Here is a 19534-nt window from a genome sequence, read left to right as displayed (position 1 = left end):
ACTTGGTGACTTTTCTAGCATTAGGACTGTAGACACACACAAACAATTGAGGTCGTACATTTTTTTTTTTTTTAAATACTCCCACTCCCAAAAATGACCACCATAGAAAATTACTGGGAAATCTGCAAAAACACAAAGTCACAAAAAAAAAAAATCTATATTTCAAACAAAAAAATATATATCTAAAACTTAAACTAAAACTATATATATATATATCTAAAACTATAATAAATAGTCTTTGAGATTTTTAAAATATAGATTCAAATCCATCACAAAAAAAAAATCATTAAATGTGTTCAAAAGAGAACTAGTGAATGCTCAAGCCTCTCCATAGAGACTCTAGTGGTTATGATTTCTTAAATAATTCCAAAAGAGGGGCTAATCTGCCTTCAAAACAAATTATTCTGAAGGCCTAGGGTCCGTTCTTCGTACCTCGCTTATTACATCTGAGATGATTTGACAGATCCCAGATCTTTTAATCGTAATAACTGATCTCTGGCTAATTTGGTTCTTCAAATGAATTTGCGGATTGGATTAATATATCTGGATTAAATGATCTAAGATCACTGCGCGTTCTTGTGTTCCGTGAAGAGGGAAAATGCATCGATACTCGAAACCGCGATCAGCAATGCAGCGATTGGCTGGCGTCAAGACAGCAACGTAATGACATCATATAATTAAAAAAGCCACCTGGCAAAAAACTTGACAAATTATACAATAAAAACCCCACGAATATCTGGACCTTTATAAGGAAACAGCCAAACCACCAAACCAACATACAAGATATAATAGATCAATGATAAATGTTTTTTTTGTTTTTTTAACATGATTACCAATTATTTATATTCACGATTTTATACAGTATTTGTACACCCTTTACATTTTTATTTCAATGTTTTAATTTAATTTTTAATTCAATTTGGAGCAGATTTGTAACGTGACCGTATTCAAGTTTCTTAATGGTCAAGATCAAATTATCATCTCTTGCGCTACATCAAGCCATCCCATAATATCCGTGATCACTTAATGCACGGCTCAGAGTAACTGTACAACATGTGTGTAAAGCAATAAAAACAAAATTATATAAAGTAATTATTCCATCACAAATAAATCGCTCAATCAAGTGGCTGTGTCTATAGTATTATACATTCTCATATACATATACAATATAACATTTTTATATTATTATTATTATTATTATTTAAAATGATTATTATTGCCCCTGGTTCAGTAATGAACTCTTGTAATAAAGTAGCAGTGGCTGGGACAGATTTTAAGCATCACCTCAAGATGCAAATCTAATCCAGTTTACGTGAAATAAGCCGCTCGAGCAGGTTTAAGATTACGGAGCTGTTACTATGACAACAAGTCCAGGATGAGCTTCGAAGAACCAAACAATCCAAGAACATGTCAAATCGTCATCAAATCCAGCTAACAGAGTTAGCGACGTACGAAGAACGGGCCCCTGGTCTCTATTTTAACCTGAAATACTGCAATAAAATAAAAAAAAGTTTGTATAATTTTCAATTAATGGCAAAAATAGACCATAATTATTGCATAAATATTAAAAAATATCATCAAATCATCTCAAAATACAAAATTAAAAAGAAAAAATATTATTGAAGAAAAATTGTTTTTTACTGGGGTGGAGGAAGTTTAATGTTTAGGTGTGCGGTCACTTATGAGCGGGAAGACGACCAATGCGACCCCTAAACCAAGAGCAGCAGAGGGTTAATATAATGAGCTTTAAATGAACACACAGATCGCTTTACTTTCCTCTTTATTTAAACATATTAACATGATCAACCAGAGACGACTCATAACAAGCTCTCAAAGTGCAAAACATAAGAAAGAAGCTTTAGTTCTTTAGTGCAAAATTAACGCAAAGCAGTGATCATGTGGTCATAAACAGTAATATTGTGTGTTATTTCAACCAAGCGATATAAGAAGAACAGAAAAGATTGTTCTCTATGATTAGATGTTGATCAGTCGTGAACATGGCGTATTTCACGTTTAGCATTCACAGGATCCGCTAACGCCATTATTTATCTCCTCTAGAGTTGAACAGTTGAGTTTGACCGTTTGCGAATCTATTAATTTCTCATCCGTGTTCCTTTAAAAGCTTGTTGTGTTCTATGATTATTACTTATCACAAAAAATGCTGCAATTAATGTGATTTGGAGATGAAAAAAATGAAATTTAGTGAAAAAAAATTACTTCAAAAACATTACCAGAGAATTGAATAAAAGCACTGTTCATATACTCGCTTCTTAACGAAGATTTTACCGGCACAACACGAGATTCCTGCCAACTCACTAAACAGGGGCTCTAAAAACATTTTGGTCTCGATAGATAGATATATATTATTTAGATAAAACACGAGGCAGCTCAATCATGAAACACAAGTTAATCATTTCTGCACAGATCATTTGTAAATTGCTGCATTTGTGCGTTAATTTACATAAGAATGACGTTACGAACAATGTATATCAACCGTTTTTGTTTCTGTACATGAATTTCAAAACAAAAACGTTTGCTCATAAAAGCAAAATGTAAACTGACGCAAAATGGATGGTTTTACAAAGGACATTCATAAAACCATAATTGCGTAAACGTCAAAATAGTTTTACGAAAAACATTTGTACATGCTTTTCAAAACAAAAACTCTCTTAAACTATTGTTATGAGAATGGTTCGTAAAAACATTTTTACGTAAATTGTTGTCGTAAATTCAGCGTAAAAATTTACGTCAAAATTGTTTAGTGAAAAAAAAATGTGTACACAAATTAAAAAACAAACTCCTTTAAAATATTGTTATGTACGGTTCATAAAGCATTTTTACGTAAATTGTTACAGTAAATTCAGCGTAATTTTTTTTTACGAAAAATGTTTTTGTACACGAATTTCAAAACAAAAACTCCCTTAAACTATTGTTATGAGCAAAGTTAATTAAAGCATTTTTATATAAATTGTCGTCATAAATTCAGCGTAAAAATGTACGTACATTTTTTTTACCAACAGTTTTTTTGTACACGATTCTCAAAACAAAAAATCCCTTAAACTATTGTTATGAGCAAAGTAAATTAAAGCATTTTTATGTAAATTGTTGTTATAAATTCAGCGTAAAAATGTACGTAAATTTTTTTTTACCCAAAAATTTTTTGAACACGATTCTCAAAACAAAAACTCCCTTAAACTATTGTTATGAGCATGGTTCGTAAAAGCATTTTTACGTAAATTGTTGCAGTAAATTCAGTGTAAAAATTTACGTTAATATTGTTTTACGAACAACTTTTTTTTGTACACGAATTTCAAAACAAAAACTCCCTTAAACTATTGTTATGTACAGTTCATAACAGCATTTTTACGTAAATTTTTGCAGTAAATTCAGCATAAAAATGTACGTAAAAATAGTTTTACGGAAGAAAAAAAGTGTACATGAATAAAACTATCATTACTAATTTGTTGCATTCAATTCAGTCAGTTTACATAAAAACTATATTACTAGCAAAGTACACGAATGTCATAAATTACGTTAAACTATCGTAATATATGTACATAACTCGTAAAATCATTATGTCATTTTTCGCATTTAATTTAATGCAGCAATTTAGCAATTACGGTTTAGTTTCAAAAGTTAATGTACATTGTTGGTAAAACTATTTTGTATATTGTCACACGGAATTGAATGAATCAATGCGACGATCATTTATGCGAGTCTTTCTGAAATTCACATGTATGTTGTATGTAGCTTTGACATTCAAGTGAGCACGACAATTGACATAACCATTGACAGATTAACAGCATGAAATTCATGTATAAAAACCGCACAAATATGGTGTTTTTCAAGCTATTCGATGTAAATTTCCGCGTTGAATTAAACGTTACAATTTAAGTGAAAATTTGTTTTTGCAAAGCAATTTTTACTTAATGTTTTACAATTTTTGTTGTGTTTATAGATATCGCATTCGACTCAAAATGAATTTCCATGTGACAATTGACATTAAAAAAAAAATTCCGAACAATGCACAATAATTTTAATTATTCATAAAAGCATTCTTATGTAAAAAGTCTGATATTTACAGAAATCCCTGGCGTTTCATGAATGAGCGTGGCGTGTCCCTACCTCTACTGTACATTGACGCTCGTCCTCAGTGGATCCTGGGAATATGTGTGTTTCATTTCAGACTCTAGCGAAAAAAACGTGTTTAATTATAATAACTATAAGTACAATATTTTATTCATTAGTCTGACGAGTATAAATACTAAAAAAAAGGCAAAATGACAAAGTTGCGTCCTCAAATGGAGACGTTCTGCTCCTTCACGGGAAGAGTAAGTCCAGCTTAGGGGCCCATTCCAGGGCGGAGTTAACCACGGCTAAAGCTGCGGCCCCCAGCGCTACGGTCAGCCCCATGACCGCCAGCCTCATGATTCGCCGGCCCGTGGTCTGGACGACGCCCACTGTGCTGCGCTGGGTGGAGTCCAGTGAGCGCTGCTGCTCCACCCGCCTCCGCCTCCGCACCGTGTCCGGCCTCTGCTGAGTGGACGCCAGCTCAAAGTCTTTAAAGGTGGACACAGCGGTTCTGGACACAAGAGAAGAGTGTGTGAGACATGCAGGGTTGGGTATCGTTTGAGTTTTTTTCGATTCCGGTGGCAAACCGATACTTTTAAAACGGTACCAGTGCCTAAACGGTTCCTGAACCGATACTTTTAAAACGGTAACGATGCCTAAACGGTGCCTGAACTGATACTTTTAAAACGGTACCGGTGCCTAAACGGTGCCTGAACCGATACTTTTAAAATGGTACCGGTGCCTAAACGGATACTTTTAAAACGGTACCGATGCCTGAACCGATACTTTTAAAACGGTACCGGTGCCTAAACGGATACTTTTAAAACGGTACCGATGCCTGAACCGATACTTTTAAAACGGTACCGATGCCTGAACCGATACTTTTAAAACGGTACCGATGCCTGAACCGATACTTTTAAAACGGTACCGGTGCCTGAACGGTTCCTGAACCGATACTTTTAAAATGGTACCGATGCCTGAACGGTTCCTGAACCGATACTTTTAAAACGGTACTGGTGCCTAAACGGTTCCTGAACCGATACTTTTAAAACGGTACCGATGCCTAAACGGTGCCTGAACCGATACTTTTAAAATGGTACCGATGCCTAAACGGTGCCTGAACCGATACTTTTAAAACGGTACTGGTGCCTGAACGGTTCCTGAACCGATACTTTTAAAACGGTACCGGTTCCTGAACCGATACTTTTAAAACGGTACCGATGCCTGAACCGATACTTTTAAAACGGTACCGGTGCCTGAACGGTTCCTGAACCGATACTTTTAAAACGGTACCGATGCCTGAACGGTTCCTGAACCGATACTTTTAAAACGGTACCGGTGCCTGAACGGTTCCTGAACCGATACTTTTAAAACGGTACCGATGCCTGAATGGTTCCTGAACCGATACTTTTAAAACGGTACCGATGCCTAAACGGTGCCTGAACTGATACTTTTAAAACGGTACCGGTGCCTAAACGGTGCCTGAACCGATACTTTTAAAACGGTCCCGATGCCTAAACGGTTCCTGAACCGATACTTTTAAAACGGTCCCGATGCCTGAACGGTTCCTGAACCGATACTTTTAAAACGGTACCGATGCCTAAACGGTTCCTGAACCGATACTTTTAAAACGGTACCGATGCCTAAACGGTTCCTGAACCGATACTTTTAAAACGGTACCGGTGCCTGAACGGTTCCTGAACCGATACTTTTAAAATGGTCCCGATGCCTGAACGGTTCCTGAACCGATACTTTTAAAACGGTACCGATGCCTAAACGGTTCCTGAACCGATACTTTTAAAACGGTACCAGTGCCTAAACGGTGCATGAACCGATACTTTTAAAACGGTACCGATGCCTAAACGGTTCCTGAACCGATACTTTTAAAACGGTACCGGAGCCTAAACGGTGCATGAACCGATACTTTTAAAACGGTACCGGTGCCTAAACGGTGCCTGAACCGATACTTTTAAAACGGTACCGGTGCCTGAACCGATACTTTTAAAACGGTACCGGTGCCTAAATGGTGCCTGAACCGATACTTTTAAAACGGTACCGGTGCCTGAACGGTTCCTGAACCGATACTTTTAAAACGGTACCGATGCCTGAACGGTTCCTGAACCGATACTTTTAAAACGGTACCGGTGCCTGAACGGTTCCTGAACCGATACTTTTAAAACGGTACCGATGCCTGAATGGTTCCTGAACCGATACTTTTAAAACGGTACCGATGCCTAAACGGTGCCTGAACTGATACTTTTAAAACGGTACCGGTGCCTAAACGGTGCCTGAACCGATACTTTTAAAACGGTCCCGATGCCTAAACGGTTCCTGAACCGATACTTTTAAAACGGTCCCGATGCCTGAACGGTTCCTGAACCGATACTTTTAAAACGGTACCGATGCCTAAACGGTTCCTGAACCGATACTTTTAAAACGGTACCGATGCCTAAACGGTTCCTGAACCGATACTTTTAAAACGGTACCGGTGCCTGAACGGTTCCTGAACCGATACTTTTAAAATGGTCCCGATGCCTGAACGGTTCCTGAACCGATACTTTTAAAACGGTACCGATGCCTAAACGGTTCCTGAACCGATACTTTTAAAACGGTACCAGTGCCTAAACGGTGCATGAACCGATACTTTTAAAACGGTACCGATGCCTAAACGGTTCCTGAACCGATACTTTTAAAACGGTACCGGAGCCTAAACGGTGCATGAACCGATACTTTTAAAACGGTACCGGTGCCTAAACGGTGCCTGAACCGATACTTTTAAAACGGTACCGGTGCCTGAACCGATACTTTTAAAACGGTACCGGTGCCTAAATGGTGCCTGAACCGATACCATATTGGCACCGGGTTTCGGTACCCAACCCTAATGTGCTGTGAGAGAAGCCTTCAGAGCAGGCAGGACACACTCACTGCGGACTGCGCTCTCACACACACTCTCACACACACACACACACACACACACACACACACACACACACACACACACACTCACACACACACACACACACACACACACACACTCACTGCGGACTGCGCTCTCTGGCCAGCTCAGAGGGAGGGAACTGGACGAACAGATCTCCGGCTCGGCTGATGAGGGTCTCGTAGGGAAGGTCCTCTGGGATGTGGGACAGGAGGTGGTGAAGCATGGCCATATCACACTCACACTCCAGCACCTCCTCCTCGCGGTGCAGCACGATCTGCAGGACCAGGATGTTCATCTCGGGTTAATGTACTTTACAGTTCTTTAAATTAATGAGATTTTTACAGTATTTAATTATAAGCCATTTTATGATACAGTAATGAGAATAAGATTCTCATCATGCTAATGACAAATATAAATTGCTTAAATATTAAATATCCCATTTTATGTTATGTAATGACATTTAGATTTTTTGCATTATAGTAATAATGTTTTTTAAAATATTAAATAATATCTAATTGCAATGTGGTATTGACAATTGGATTAAAATATCTAATATCTATTTTTATGGCATATTAATGACAATTTTTGGAATTACAGTAATGACAATTTTATTTAAATGTTTTTTTAAATATGAAATAATACCCCATGTTATAGTAATAACAATGATTTTTTAAAAAGTTAAGTAATATCTAAATGCATGATGGTAATGACAATAAAAAAAATTGTATTACGGTAATCACCTTTTTTTTAAATATAAAAAAATAATCACATTTTATGTTATGGTAATAACAATGTTTTTTAAAAATTGTATTGTATGGCATATTAATGACAATGAGACAATTACTGTAATGACAAATATTTTTTACATATTAAATAATATTCCATTTAATGTTATGGTAATGACATTTAGATTTTTTGCATTATAGTAATAACATTTTTTTTTTTAAATATTAAATAATATCCCATGTTATGGTAATAACAACGATTTTTTGCATTATAGTAATAAAAATTATTTTTTTAAATGTTAAGTAACATCTAAATGCATGATGGTAATGACAATAAAAAAAATTGTAATACGGTAATCACCTTTTTTTTAATATAAAAAAAATCACGTTTTATGTTATGGTAATAACAATGTTTTTTAAAAATGTAATTGTATGGCATATTAATGACAATTAGACAATTACGGTAATGACAAATATTTTTTAAATATTAAATAATATCCCATTTTATGTTATGGTAATGACATTTATATTTTTTGCATTTTAGTAATAATGTTTTTTTAAATATTAAATAATATCTAATTGCAATGTGGTATTGACAATTGGATTAAAATATCTAATATCTATTTTTATGGCATATTAATGACAATTTTTGGAATTATTGTAATGACAATTTTTAAAAAAAATATTAAATAATATCCCATGTTATGGGAATAACAATGATTTTTTGCATTATAGTAGTAACAATTATTTTTTAAATGTTAAGTAATATCTAAATGCATCTAAATCACATTTTATGTTATGTAATAATTTTTTATTTTATTTTATTGTATGGCATATTAATGACAATGAGAAAATTACGGTTATGACAAATATTTTTTACATATTAAATAATATCCCATTTAATGTTATGGTAATGACATTTAGATTTTGTGCATTATAGTAATAATGTTTTTTAATTATTAAATATCTAATTGCAATGTGGTATTGAAGATTGGATTAAAATATCTAATATCTATTTTATGGCATATTAATGATAATTTTTGGTATTACGGTAATGCATTTTTTTTTATATTAAATAATATCCCATGTTATGGTAATAACAATGATTTTTTTTCATTATAGTAATAACAATGATTTTTTTAAATGTTAAGTAATATCTAAATGCATGATGGTAATGACAATAAAAACATTTTATTACGGTAATTACCTTTTTTTAAATAAAAAAAAATATCACATTTTATGTTATGGTAATAACAATGTTTTTAAAAAAAAATTAAATAATATCTAATTGTATGGCATATTAATGACAATGAGACAATTACGGTAATGACAAATATATATTTTTTTGTTTGATGTTTTTTTACACATTTTACATTTTTTGCATTATGGTAATTAAAATTAGTTTTTTTTTTTCAATATGAAATATTTAATTGTAAGCCATAGTAACGATAATTACTTTTTTTGTATTACAGTAATGACAAATATTTATGTTATGGCAATAACAATGAGATCTTTTTGCATTATAGTAATAATTTTTTTTAAAATATTAAATAATATCTAATTGTATGGCATATTAATGACACATACTTTTCCAAATATTACATAATATCCCATTTTATGTTATGGTAATGACAAATTATTTAATATTTTACAAAACAATCTTAATGCATTATGGTAACGATAATTCAAATTTTTTTGCATAAGGTAGCGACACATTTAAAAAATAATAATAATAATAATAATAATATCCCATGTTATGGTAATGACAATGATGTTTTTTGCATTATAGTATTTTAAATGTTAAGTAATATCTAATTCTATGGCATATTAATGACAATTTTTTGTATTACGGTAATGACAATTATTTAAAAAAAAATATTAAATAATATCCCATTTCATGTTTGTTTTTTTTACACATTTTACATTTTTGCATTATGGTAATTAAAATTAGAAAAATATGAAATATTTAATTGTATGCAATAGTAACGATAATTACTTTTTCTGTATTATGGTAATGACATTTTTTTTTTTATATTAAATATTTATCTTATGGTAATGATAATGAGATTTTTTGCATTATGTTAATGGTTATAAAAAAAAAATTTTTGTATTCCAGTAATGAAAAATATTTGTTTTAATCATTAAATAATATCCTGTTTTATGTTATGGCAATAACAATGAGATTTGTAGCATTATAGTAATGACAATTGATTTAAAAACATTTTTTAATAATATCTAATTGTATGGCATTTTAATGTCACAATGCACTAAATCATAATGGTCCAAACTATTTTTTCAATGCAAAATATAATTTCTTCTTTCTTTATTTTAGTGTATAAATCAATGAGTGTTTAGTCCCCAAACGGGATGTTTGGTAGTTTAGGTGGACGGCAGGTTTGGGATGCGGAGCGTTAGAGAATGCGTCCATTATTCACTCAGGCCTAAAGAGAGCTGACCCACTTCCAGAAGAAGGAGACGTACCACAGCAGCGAAGTATATGGGCATGAGGGGGTGGCAGGCCAGGAAGAAATCGTACAACCGGACCACATGACGGAAATCTGACAGCACGTGTCCGAACCAGGTGATGAGCCAGCTGAGGGCGAAGATGGTGCCGACTTCAGCTCTGAGGAGATAAAGACACATGAGGGAAGAACTCATCAGATCTCCTTCAGCACGACGGGCGGAGACTCACTGCTGCATGAAGTCATACACCTCAGGGTTGACCCGCTCGATGATGGGCATCAGGTAGTTCAGGATGTGTTTGGTGTTGTCCATAGTGGGGTCCATAAAGTCCCTGGAGATGGACGGAAAACATCTCACACATTAACACGCTTAAACCGTTTCATGATGTTTTGCCTGCATAATTTACCCCGCTAATATACAGGTGCTGTTCATATGATTAGAATATCATCAAAAAGTTGATTTAATTCACTAATTCCAATCAAAAAGTGAAACTTGTATATTATATTCATTCATTACGCACAGACCGATATATTTCAAATGTTTATTTCTTTTCATTTTTGATGATTATAACTGACAACTAAGAAAAATCCCAAATTCAGTATCTCAGAATATTGTGAAAAGGTTGAATATTGAAGACACTCTAATCAGCTGATGAACTCAAAACACCTGCAAAAGGCCTTTAAATGGTCTCTCAGTCTAGTTCTGTAGGCGACACAATCATGAGTAAGACTGCTGACCTGACAGCTGTCCAGAAGATGACCATTGACACACAAGGAGGGCAAGACACAAAAGGTCATTGCAAAAGAGGCTGGCTGTTCTCAGAGCTCTGTGTCCAAGCACATTAATAGAGAGGCGAAGGGAAGGAAAAGATGAGCTAGAAAAAAGTGTACAAGCAATAGGGATAACCGCACCCTGGAGAGGATTGAGAAACAAAACCCATTCAAAAAAGGGGGAAAATGGGGGAGATTCACAAAGAGTGGACTGGAGCTGGAGTCAGTGCTTCAAGAACCACTACACACAGACGTGTGCAAGACATGGGTTTCAGCTGTCGCACTCTTGAGCAACAGACAGCGTCAGAAGCGTCTCGCCTGGGCTAAAGACAGACAGGACAAAGTGTTCTCTGATGAAAGTAAATTGTGTATTTCCTCTGGAAATCAGGGTCCCAGAGTCTGGAGGAAGAGAGGAGAGACACACAATCCACACTGCTGGAGCTCCAGTGTGAAGTTTCCACAGTCAGTGATGGTTTGGGGTGCCATGTCATGCGCTGGTGTTGGTCGGCTGTGTTTTCTGAGGTCAGAGGTCAACGCAGCCGTATACCAGGAAGTTTTAGTGCCCTTCATGCTTCCTGCTGCTGAGCAACTTTATGGAGATGCAGATTTCATTTTCCAACAGGACTGGGACCAGCACACAGTGCCAAAGCAACCAGTGCCTGGTTTAAGGACCATGGTATCCCTGTTCCTGATTGGCCAGCAAACTCACCTGACCTTAACCCCATAGAAAAAGCTATCAGTATTGAGTGCTGGACATGCTCATACTCTTCTGTTGGCCAAGATTTCTAAAAATCCTTGCTTTGTATTGGTCTTAAGTAATATTCTAATTTTCTGGGATTTTCCTTAGTTGTCAGTTATAATCATCAAAATTAAAAGAAATAAACGTTTGAAATATATATTAGTCTGTGCTGAAAAGTTTCACTTTTTGAATGGAATTAGTGAAATAAATCAACTTTTTGATGATATGCTAATTATATGACCAGCACCTGTAGATCTCTGTAATGTGTGTGTGTGTGTGTGTGTGTGTGTGTGTGTGTGTGTGTGTGTGTGTGTGTGTGTGTGTGTGTGTGTGTGTGTGTGTATGTGTGTGTGTGATGGGTAGGTTTAGGGGCAGGGACAGTGTGTGTGTGCGTGTGTGTGTGTGTGCGTGTGTGTGTGTGTGTGTGAGGGGTAGGTTTAGGGGCAGGGGCAGTGTGTGTGTGCGTGTGTGAGGGGTAGGTTTAGGGGCAGGGGCAGTGTGTGTGTGCGTGTGTGTGTGTGAGGGGTAGGTTTAGGGGCAGGGGCAGTGTGTGTGTGTGTGTGTGTGTGTGTGTGTGTGATGGGTAGGTTTAGGGGCAGGGGCAGTGTGTGTGTGTGTGTGTGTGTGTGTTGGGTAGGTTTAGGGGCAGGGGCAGTGTGTGTGTGCGTGTGTGTGTGTGTGTGTGTGAGGGGTAGGTTTAGGGTCAGGGGCAGTGTGTGTGTGTGTGTGTGTGTGTGTGTGTGTGATGGGTAGGTTTAGGGGCAGGGGCAGTGTGTGTGTGTGTGTGTGTGTGTGTGTGTGTGTTGGGTAGGTTTAGGGGCAGTGTGTGTGTGTGTGTGTGTGTGTGTGTGTGTGTGTGTGTGTGTGTGTGTGTGTGTGTGTGTGTGTGTGTGATGGGTAGGTTTAGGGGCAGTGTAAAGGGATAGAAAATACGGTTTGTACGGTATAAAAACCATTACGCAAATGGAAAGTCCCCACATTTCACAAACCCCCCCCTGTGTGTGTGTGTGTGTGTGTGTGTGTGTGTGTGTGTGTGTGTGTGTGTGTGTGTGTGTGTGTGTGTGTGTGTGTGTGTGTGTGTGTGTGTGTGTGTGTGTGTGTGTGTATATCTGTAATGTTGGCACCTGAGGTGGTGAGTGGAGAGTTTCTCCACCAGGGCGGTGGCGAGCCGCTCCCCGAGCACCAGCAGGAACGTCACCACGATATCATGGTAACCCTGATAATAGTGCAGCTGAGGGTTCTTCACCAGCACCCGCAGGATGATGTCGATCAGCTCCTCCTGAAGGCCTTCCCGCTGCTCGTCCGGCATCCCTGCGTCCCGTAGAGACACACAGCAGCAGTTTAGACAGGAGTGTGCACGAATATTCAATCTGTAATTAATATTCGAAAAATAAAAATACTATTCGAATTTTACTATATTGCTTTTCTGGCCGTAAATGCAGTGAATCCATGATAAATGAATGCATTCGCGCATCCACAGTGAATTGGACGCGTGTATAAATCGAGCGTTTGAAGTGAAATTGATGCGCGTTGAAGGCGCTCCAGGAGAAATATGTCATAAAACACCACTCTGCCTCTTTTCATTTTCATAAAAAATATATATTAAGCATTAATAGCCACACACACGTGGTCCAGGCGACGCCTACATTATCTTCACTGCATGTATATTTAAATATCCTTAAAATATAAAGTTATGAAACTTCTCTTTGCCCTCAGTCAAAACGATTTGGCAGAAAACAAATGATAGAAAACCAAAGATCAGCCGTTAGATCCACACAAGACGAGCCACTACAGGCCATCAGAGCAGCGGCAGACGGCAGAAGAACTGGCCGAAGAAAGGCTGCTCTCGCTGGGGTTAATGAGCGCCGCTGATCGCCTGGAGCTCACAACTCCACACAGACAAGATTATTTTTTTAAAATAGGCGCTCTCTTTATAAATAAACCACAGATTTGAGCTTTAAACCACTACATTCCCACCTGAAAAAGTCTTAAAACTAAATTTTATGACACAATAGTAGTATTTTTAATTTATGCGGGGTTTCTCATCGTCACTTCACCATGTGACCGCAGCGAGCAGGCTCCTGATTGGTTAACACGGCGCGAATTGACGCCAAAGTTTAAATTTTTGAACTCGGGCGTCAGACGCAAATTCGCTTCAAACGCGTGAATGCACAGAAGCACCACTCGCGTGTAACGTGCGTATCGCGCAAGACGCTCAATTCACGATGCGCGAAACGCACCTTCCGCGCCGCGGGACCTCCAGACGCGCGTCAACACGCCTTTCCATTGACTTAACATTGAAATCACTCGCTCCTGACGCTCTATTCGCGTTTGGTGTGAACTGTTGGATTACAAATTTAAGCATTGTTATATATAGGTTACAATGTAATGGAATATAACTGAAAACATTATCTATATTTGTGTTCTACATTTTGAAGTAAACTTGAGGAAATTCTAAGGAGAGGCTGTGTAAGTGTTTGAGACATTAAGGCTTTTGTCTTTATGCACTTCCTGACTATTTACCATGACAAGTTTAGAGCAATACTGCCTGAGTGATTGGATTAGCATCTCTGCGTTTGAATGACACGGTTATGCTGATTGAATTACGGCTGATGAGACAGGAATGTTTGGGGTGTGTCTCTATTTTCCTATGTCTCCTCCCCTGCTGTATAACCCCTCCCCCTGCTGTATAACCCCTCCCCCTGCTGTATAATCCCTCCCCCTGCTGTATAACCCCTCCCCCTGCTGTATAACCCCTCCCCTTGAAATGTACATAAAATACAATGTTCAACTGGCTTTAGTCAGACTTGGAACCTCAACGGAAAGACAGCACGTTTTTCTCAATAAAGAATCCTGCTGAAAAACCTATCCAAGTTCTCCTGGTCTCTACTTCAAGAAACAACAGAAGTTCACAACAGAACGCAGCATAAAACTCACAGTTATTACTAAATCCACTGGGTGGCGCTGTGGAGCGTGTTAATAAGTTAAGTGTATTTGATCACATAATGTCTTCGTCTGCCTCGCGATGTTTGGAATTACTTAGAAGAACATTGAAAATGAGCTAACAAAATGGAGTTACTTCTGATAAAATTAATTAATGAAACAGAGTTTGAGAAATCACATCAAATCCAAGCACCAGTGGAATGAGGACAGCGGTCCATCACTGCATCACGAGTGCAGGTAAGAGCAGCTGGACCCGATTGAGAACGAGATAACCAGGGTTGGGCACGTTACTTTAAAAAAGTAATTAGTTATAGTTACTAGTTACTTCTTACAAATAGTATCTGAGTTAGTAACTGAGTTCCATCATCATAAAAGTAACTAATTACCAGGGAAAGTTTTTTTTCAAAACTTGGATGCCCCCAATATTAAATATGTTAAATGAATGAATTGGACACTAAATAGAATAAATTATTGTACATTAATGTACACTATTGTAATGTTGCTGTGGGACAATGTGAGAGACACCAATCAAATTCAGTACATTATTGTAAATATTATCAGTAGGCCTACTATAGTGTAAATATTATCAGTACTAAACTACTCCTTTAGTAGTGGAGCTCACGTTATCGCCTGGGTTTTTTTAGCCACTAATTTTGTGGCATCATGTGATGATGTGAGGCTTCATTAGATTAGAATTACTTACCGACGTGGAGAAACTCTTTCCTCCTGGGCATAAGTTGCACATAAACATTCTGACCTTTCACCTCAACGAGGGAAAAGTAGCGCATACTTCCAGTTTGCGAAAGCTACCTTTGAAGTCGTTGGACTTGGTGTGTTTGACTGTGCGAGTGCGTGTGTGTCATAGATGTGTGTGTGTGTGTGTGTGTGAACTCAACCTATCAACCTCAACCTTGTCTCCCACCCACCAATCATCATCAGTTATGTGTATAACCCCACCCACCCCCCAACACGCATGGCATGCAGGCGCGCGCGCGCGCGCGCGCACACACACACACACGTTGCAGGTCCGACAGACAGAGAGCCTGAGCTCAATAATAGTAACGCCGCGTTTTTTCCCCTCAGTAACGCTAACGCCGTTGTAACGGGAGAAACAGTCATTCATTTGATTACTTGTTACCGAAAAAAATAATTCCGTTAGTAACGCCGTTTATCTGTAACGCCGTTATTCCCATCACTGGAGATAACGTATATGATAGCAAAATGATCTCGAGACCAATGCTTCGTTGTTTTGTCGAAGGTTTAAGAACAGAAAACACAGAAACTTCGCTGAACACCGTTATCCGTCTGTCAGCGGGGCTCGTTTTCCCACCCGAGAATATCATCATCCACATGATATTAGTGTTTTTCTCAACATTATAATGTGAAGCTATAAACACTATAACCATATTCAGAGTCGAGTGTATATGTAGGTTCTGCACGATAACTGGCACGCTCTGCTTTATTAGCGTTTATTCCGCTTGCGCTGCTTGAGCTAATAATGCTTTTGTTCTTTAGGCCTACATTTTTTATTTACACATATTGTTTAATGTTTTGAACTGAATGAAAACCTTAAGATAACGTAAGCTTGTTGTGTATATTACCCTAATCATAAATTTGTTCAGAAATGGTGACGACAACGTCTTGGGGAACTTGAATACAACCCATGTTTTGTTTTAAGTTGATGTTTGGTTTGTTCAAATTGTTCATTTTAAATGTTGTTAATAATTTCTTATTTCTTCTTTTCCTTGTACCTTTGGACATATTTTTCTGTGGAATTGATCATACAAGTAAGGATGCGTGGATCAGGGTTCCCGCTCTTTTTCAGCAGCCATTTTCCGGCACTTTTCCAGGACATTTTCAATTTTACTACGGCGGGAATAAAAGACAAGGATCACGCCAAATATTGCTTTCTAAATCATGCCAAATATTGCTTTCTAAATCATGCCAAATATTGCTTTCTAAATCACGCCAAATATTGCTTTCTAAATCATGCCAAATATTGCTTTCTAAATCATGCCAAATATTGCTTTCTAAATCACGCCAAATATTACTTTCTAAATCACGCCAAATATTGCTTTCTAAATCATGCCAAATATTGCTTTCTAAATCACGCCAAATATTGCTTTCTAAATCATGCCAAATATTGCTTTCTAAGTCTTTAAAAGCCGTCCAGTTTATTGCCATTACTTAACAATCCAGCATTTTTCAATATGAGCTCTTAATCATACATTATGACTATGGAAGCTTGTTTACACCACAGAATAGAAAGAAAAGGTAATTGAGACTTTTAATCTCGCTATTCTGACTTTCTCGCAATTGCGAGTTTACATATTTGTGATATAAACGCGAAAATTGTCGCAATTCTTTTTTCCTCAGAATTGGACTTTATAACTTGCAATTGCAGTTTAGATCTCACAATTCTGAGAAAAGAAGACAGAAGTGCAAGATATAAACTCGCAACTGCGCAAAAAAGTCAACTGTGAAGAAAAGACTTGCGAGTTTATTTCACGCAATTCTGACTTTATAACACACAAATGTGACTTTATATCAAAATGATGTGATTAGGGAGCAGCTTACGAATTAACATTCACTGCATACATTTGAGCAGTTATAGCATTAGCATTAGCTAACACAAGACTAAACGTCATTATTCAAAATACAACTCACACGCATCAAACTCAGCGTTCCTGAACATGTGCTTTCTGCAACTAGCGCTAATTGTTTGGGCCAGCGATAAACTCTTTATACTCGGCTAGAGAAATAACTTTTTTTTTTAAGAATTTTCCCACACAACAAGATTTTCCAGGACATTTTACATTTTCTCTAATTTTCCATGGACTGGAAAATTTGTCATCAATTTTCCAGGTTTTCCAGGACGAGTGGGAACCCTGGTGAATGTTATGATCCTCTGTAAAGGATATTGTGTGCAAGTAATTGTTGTAAAAGGAGATTTGAAGAACATTCAAAATAAAAAAAAATAAGTAACAAAAAAAAAAAAAAAACGTCTCATTTTCTCAAAATAACGTCATTTAAATAAACAAATATTAGAATATTCGTTTTTTTTATGAGCCCTAATATTCGAATACAATATTTTGGGAAAATGCCCGTCCGGATCCGGCGTGTGTTTCTCACCTGGAGGGAAGCGGCGGAGCGACCGCTGCACGTCCAGCAGCACCTGAGTGAAGTCCTTGTTCGTGTCCCGATCCACCGGCTCTGAGGAGGAAAACGAGAGTTACTTCCCTCTCTCCGGAAGTGTTCATTTTCACAGCAAATTTTGATTTAGTTTTAGTCATATTTTAGTCACCTGAATTGTTTTTAGTTTTAGTCTCCTAAAATCTAATGAGTTTAGTTCAATTGTAATACATTAAAGGGTTAGTTCAGCCAAAAATGTAAATTGTGTCATTAATGACTGAGCCTCATGTGGTTGGACACCCGTCAGACCTCCGTTCATCTTCAGACACAAATGAAGATATTTTAGTGTAAATCTGATGCTCTGAAAGGCCTCCATTGGCTCAACTTTACACTCTCAAGACCCTTAAAAGACACTAAAGACTAAAGTTACAAAGTCCATCTCACTACAGCGGCTCTACAATAACTTTATGAAGACGAGAATAGTTTCTGTGCGCAAAAAAACCCTAAATAACGACTTATATAGTGATGACGATTTCAAAACATGGCATCATGAAGCTTCGAAGCGTTATGAATCAGTGAGTCGAATGATGATTCGGATCGCGTGTCAAACCGCCAAACCGCTGAATCGACTCACTGATTCATAACGCTCTAAACTGCTGAATCGACTCACTGATTCATAACGCTCTGAACTGCTGAATCGACTCACTGATTCATAACGCTCTGAACTGCTGAATCGACTCACTGATTCATAACGCTCTGAACCGCTGAATCCACTCACTGATTCATAACGCTCCAAACTGCTGAATCAACTCACTGACTCATAACGCTCTGAACCGCTGAATCAACTCACTGATTCATAACGTTCTGAACCGCTGAATCGACTCACTGATTCATAACGCTCCGAACCGCTGAATCGACTCACTGATTCATAACGCTCCAAACCGCTGAATCGACTCACTGACTCATAACGCTCTGAACTGCTGAATCGACTCACTGATTCATAACGCTCTGAACTGCTGAATCGACTCACTGATTCATAACGCTCCGAACCGCTGAATCGACTCACTGATTCATAACGCTTCGAAGCTTCATGATGCCGTGTTTTGAAATCATCATCACTATATAAGTCGTTATTTAGGGTTTTTTTGCGCACAGAAACTATTCTCGTCTTCATAAAGTTATTGTAGAGCCGCTGTAGTGAGATGGACTTTGTAACTTTAGTCTTTAGTGTCTTTTAAGGGTCTTGAGAGTGTAAAGTTGAGCCAATGGAGGCCTTTCAGAGCATTAGATTTACACTAAAATATCTTCATTTGTGTCTGAAGATGAACGGAGGTCTGACGGGTGTCCAACCACATGAGGCTCAGTCATTAATCACACAATTTACAGTTTTGGCTGAACTAACCCTTTAAGCATTTAAGCTCCATTTAATTTTTACATAATTTTGTCTTTGACATTAAAAATACACGAAAGAGCTCAATTCACTTTTTTAAAAACATCTATATAGTTTTTATAACTTTGTATTTATTTTAGTCAGTAGGCCATATCAGGTAAAGCTAAAGCTTCAAATAAGTTTATTTATTTATCTTAAATTTCAGTTAATATTTATTTAATTTTAAGTAAAAAAAATGTTTTATGTTTTAGTGAACTATTATGACCCTGATACTTTATTGAATATGTGTCTAATACTGCTCTTTCCTCCTGACTATGAATTAAATGGGAATTAAATTAAACACAGTTTATTGTGTAAGTAAAA

The 19534-nt window shown here is 37.1% G+C and overlaps 1 protein-coding gene across 2 annotated transcripts in view; it reads right to left on the bottom strand.

The window, feature by feature from the left end:
* Positions 1–1764: 1764 nt before the first annotated feature.
* Positions 1765–19534, bottom strand: part of tbc1d20 (TBC1 domain family, member 20) — a 22802-nt gene continuing 5032 nt past the window's right edge. The window contains exons 3-9 of one of the 2 annotated variants that reach the window (XR_013815881.1): positions 17782–17862; positions 12831–13017; positions 10427–10528; positions 10216–10357; positions 7111–7283; positions 3169–4582; positions 2508–2648 (exon numbers count right to left, since the gene is read on the bottom strand). Coding sequence is in view for 1 of the 2 variants with exons in the window: in XM_079808077.1 (XP_079664203.1) it covers positions 4321–4582; positions 7111–7283; positions 10216–10357; positions 10427–10528; positions 12831–13017; positions 17782–17862 (947 nt within the window). In the remaining variant the exon portion in view is untranslated. Of the gene's footprint in view, positions 4583–7110; positions 7284–10215; positions 10358–10426; positions 10529–12830; positions 13018–17781; positions 17863–19534 lie in introns of both variants that reach the window. The other variant, XM_079808077.1, reaches the window with a different exon arrangement.

This window comes from Gobio gobio, assembly GCF_949357685.1.
Source record: "Gobio gobio genome assembly, chromosome: 24".
Lineage (NCBI taxonomy): Eukaryota > Metazoa > Chordata > Actinopteri > Cypriniformes > Gobionidae > Gobio > Gobio gobio.
Note: the sequence above shows the minus strand (reverse complement) of the source record. Positions and strands in the feature narration are given on the sequence as shown.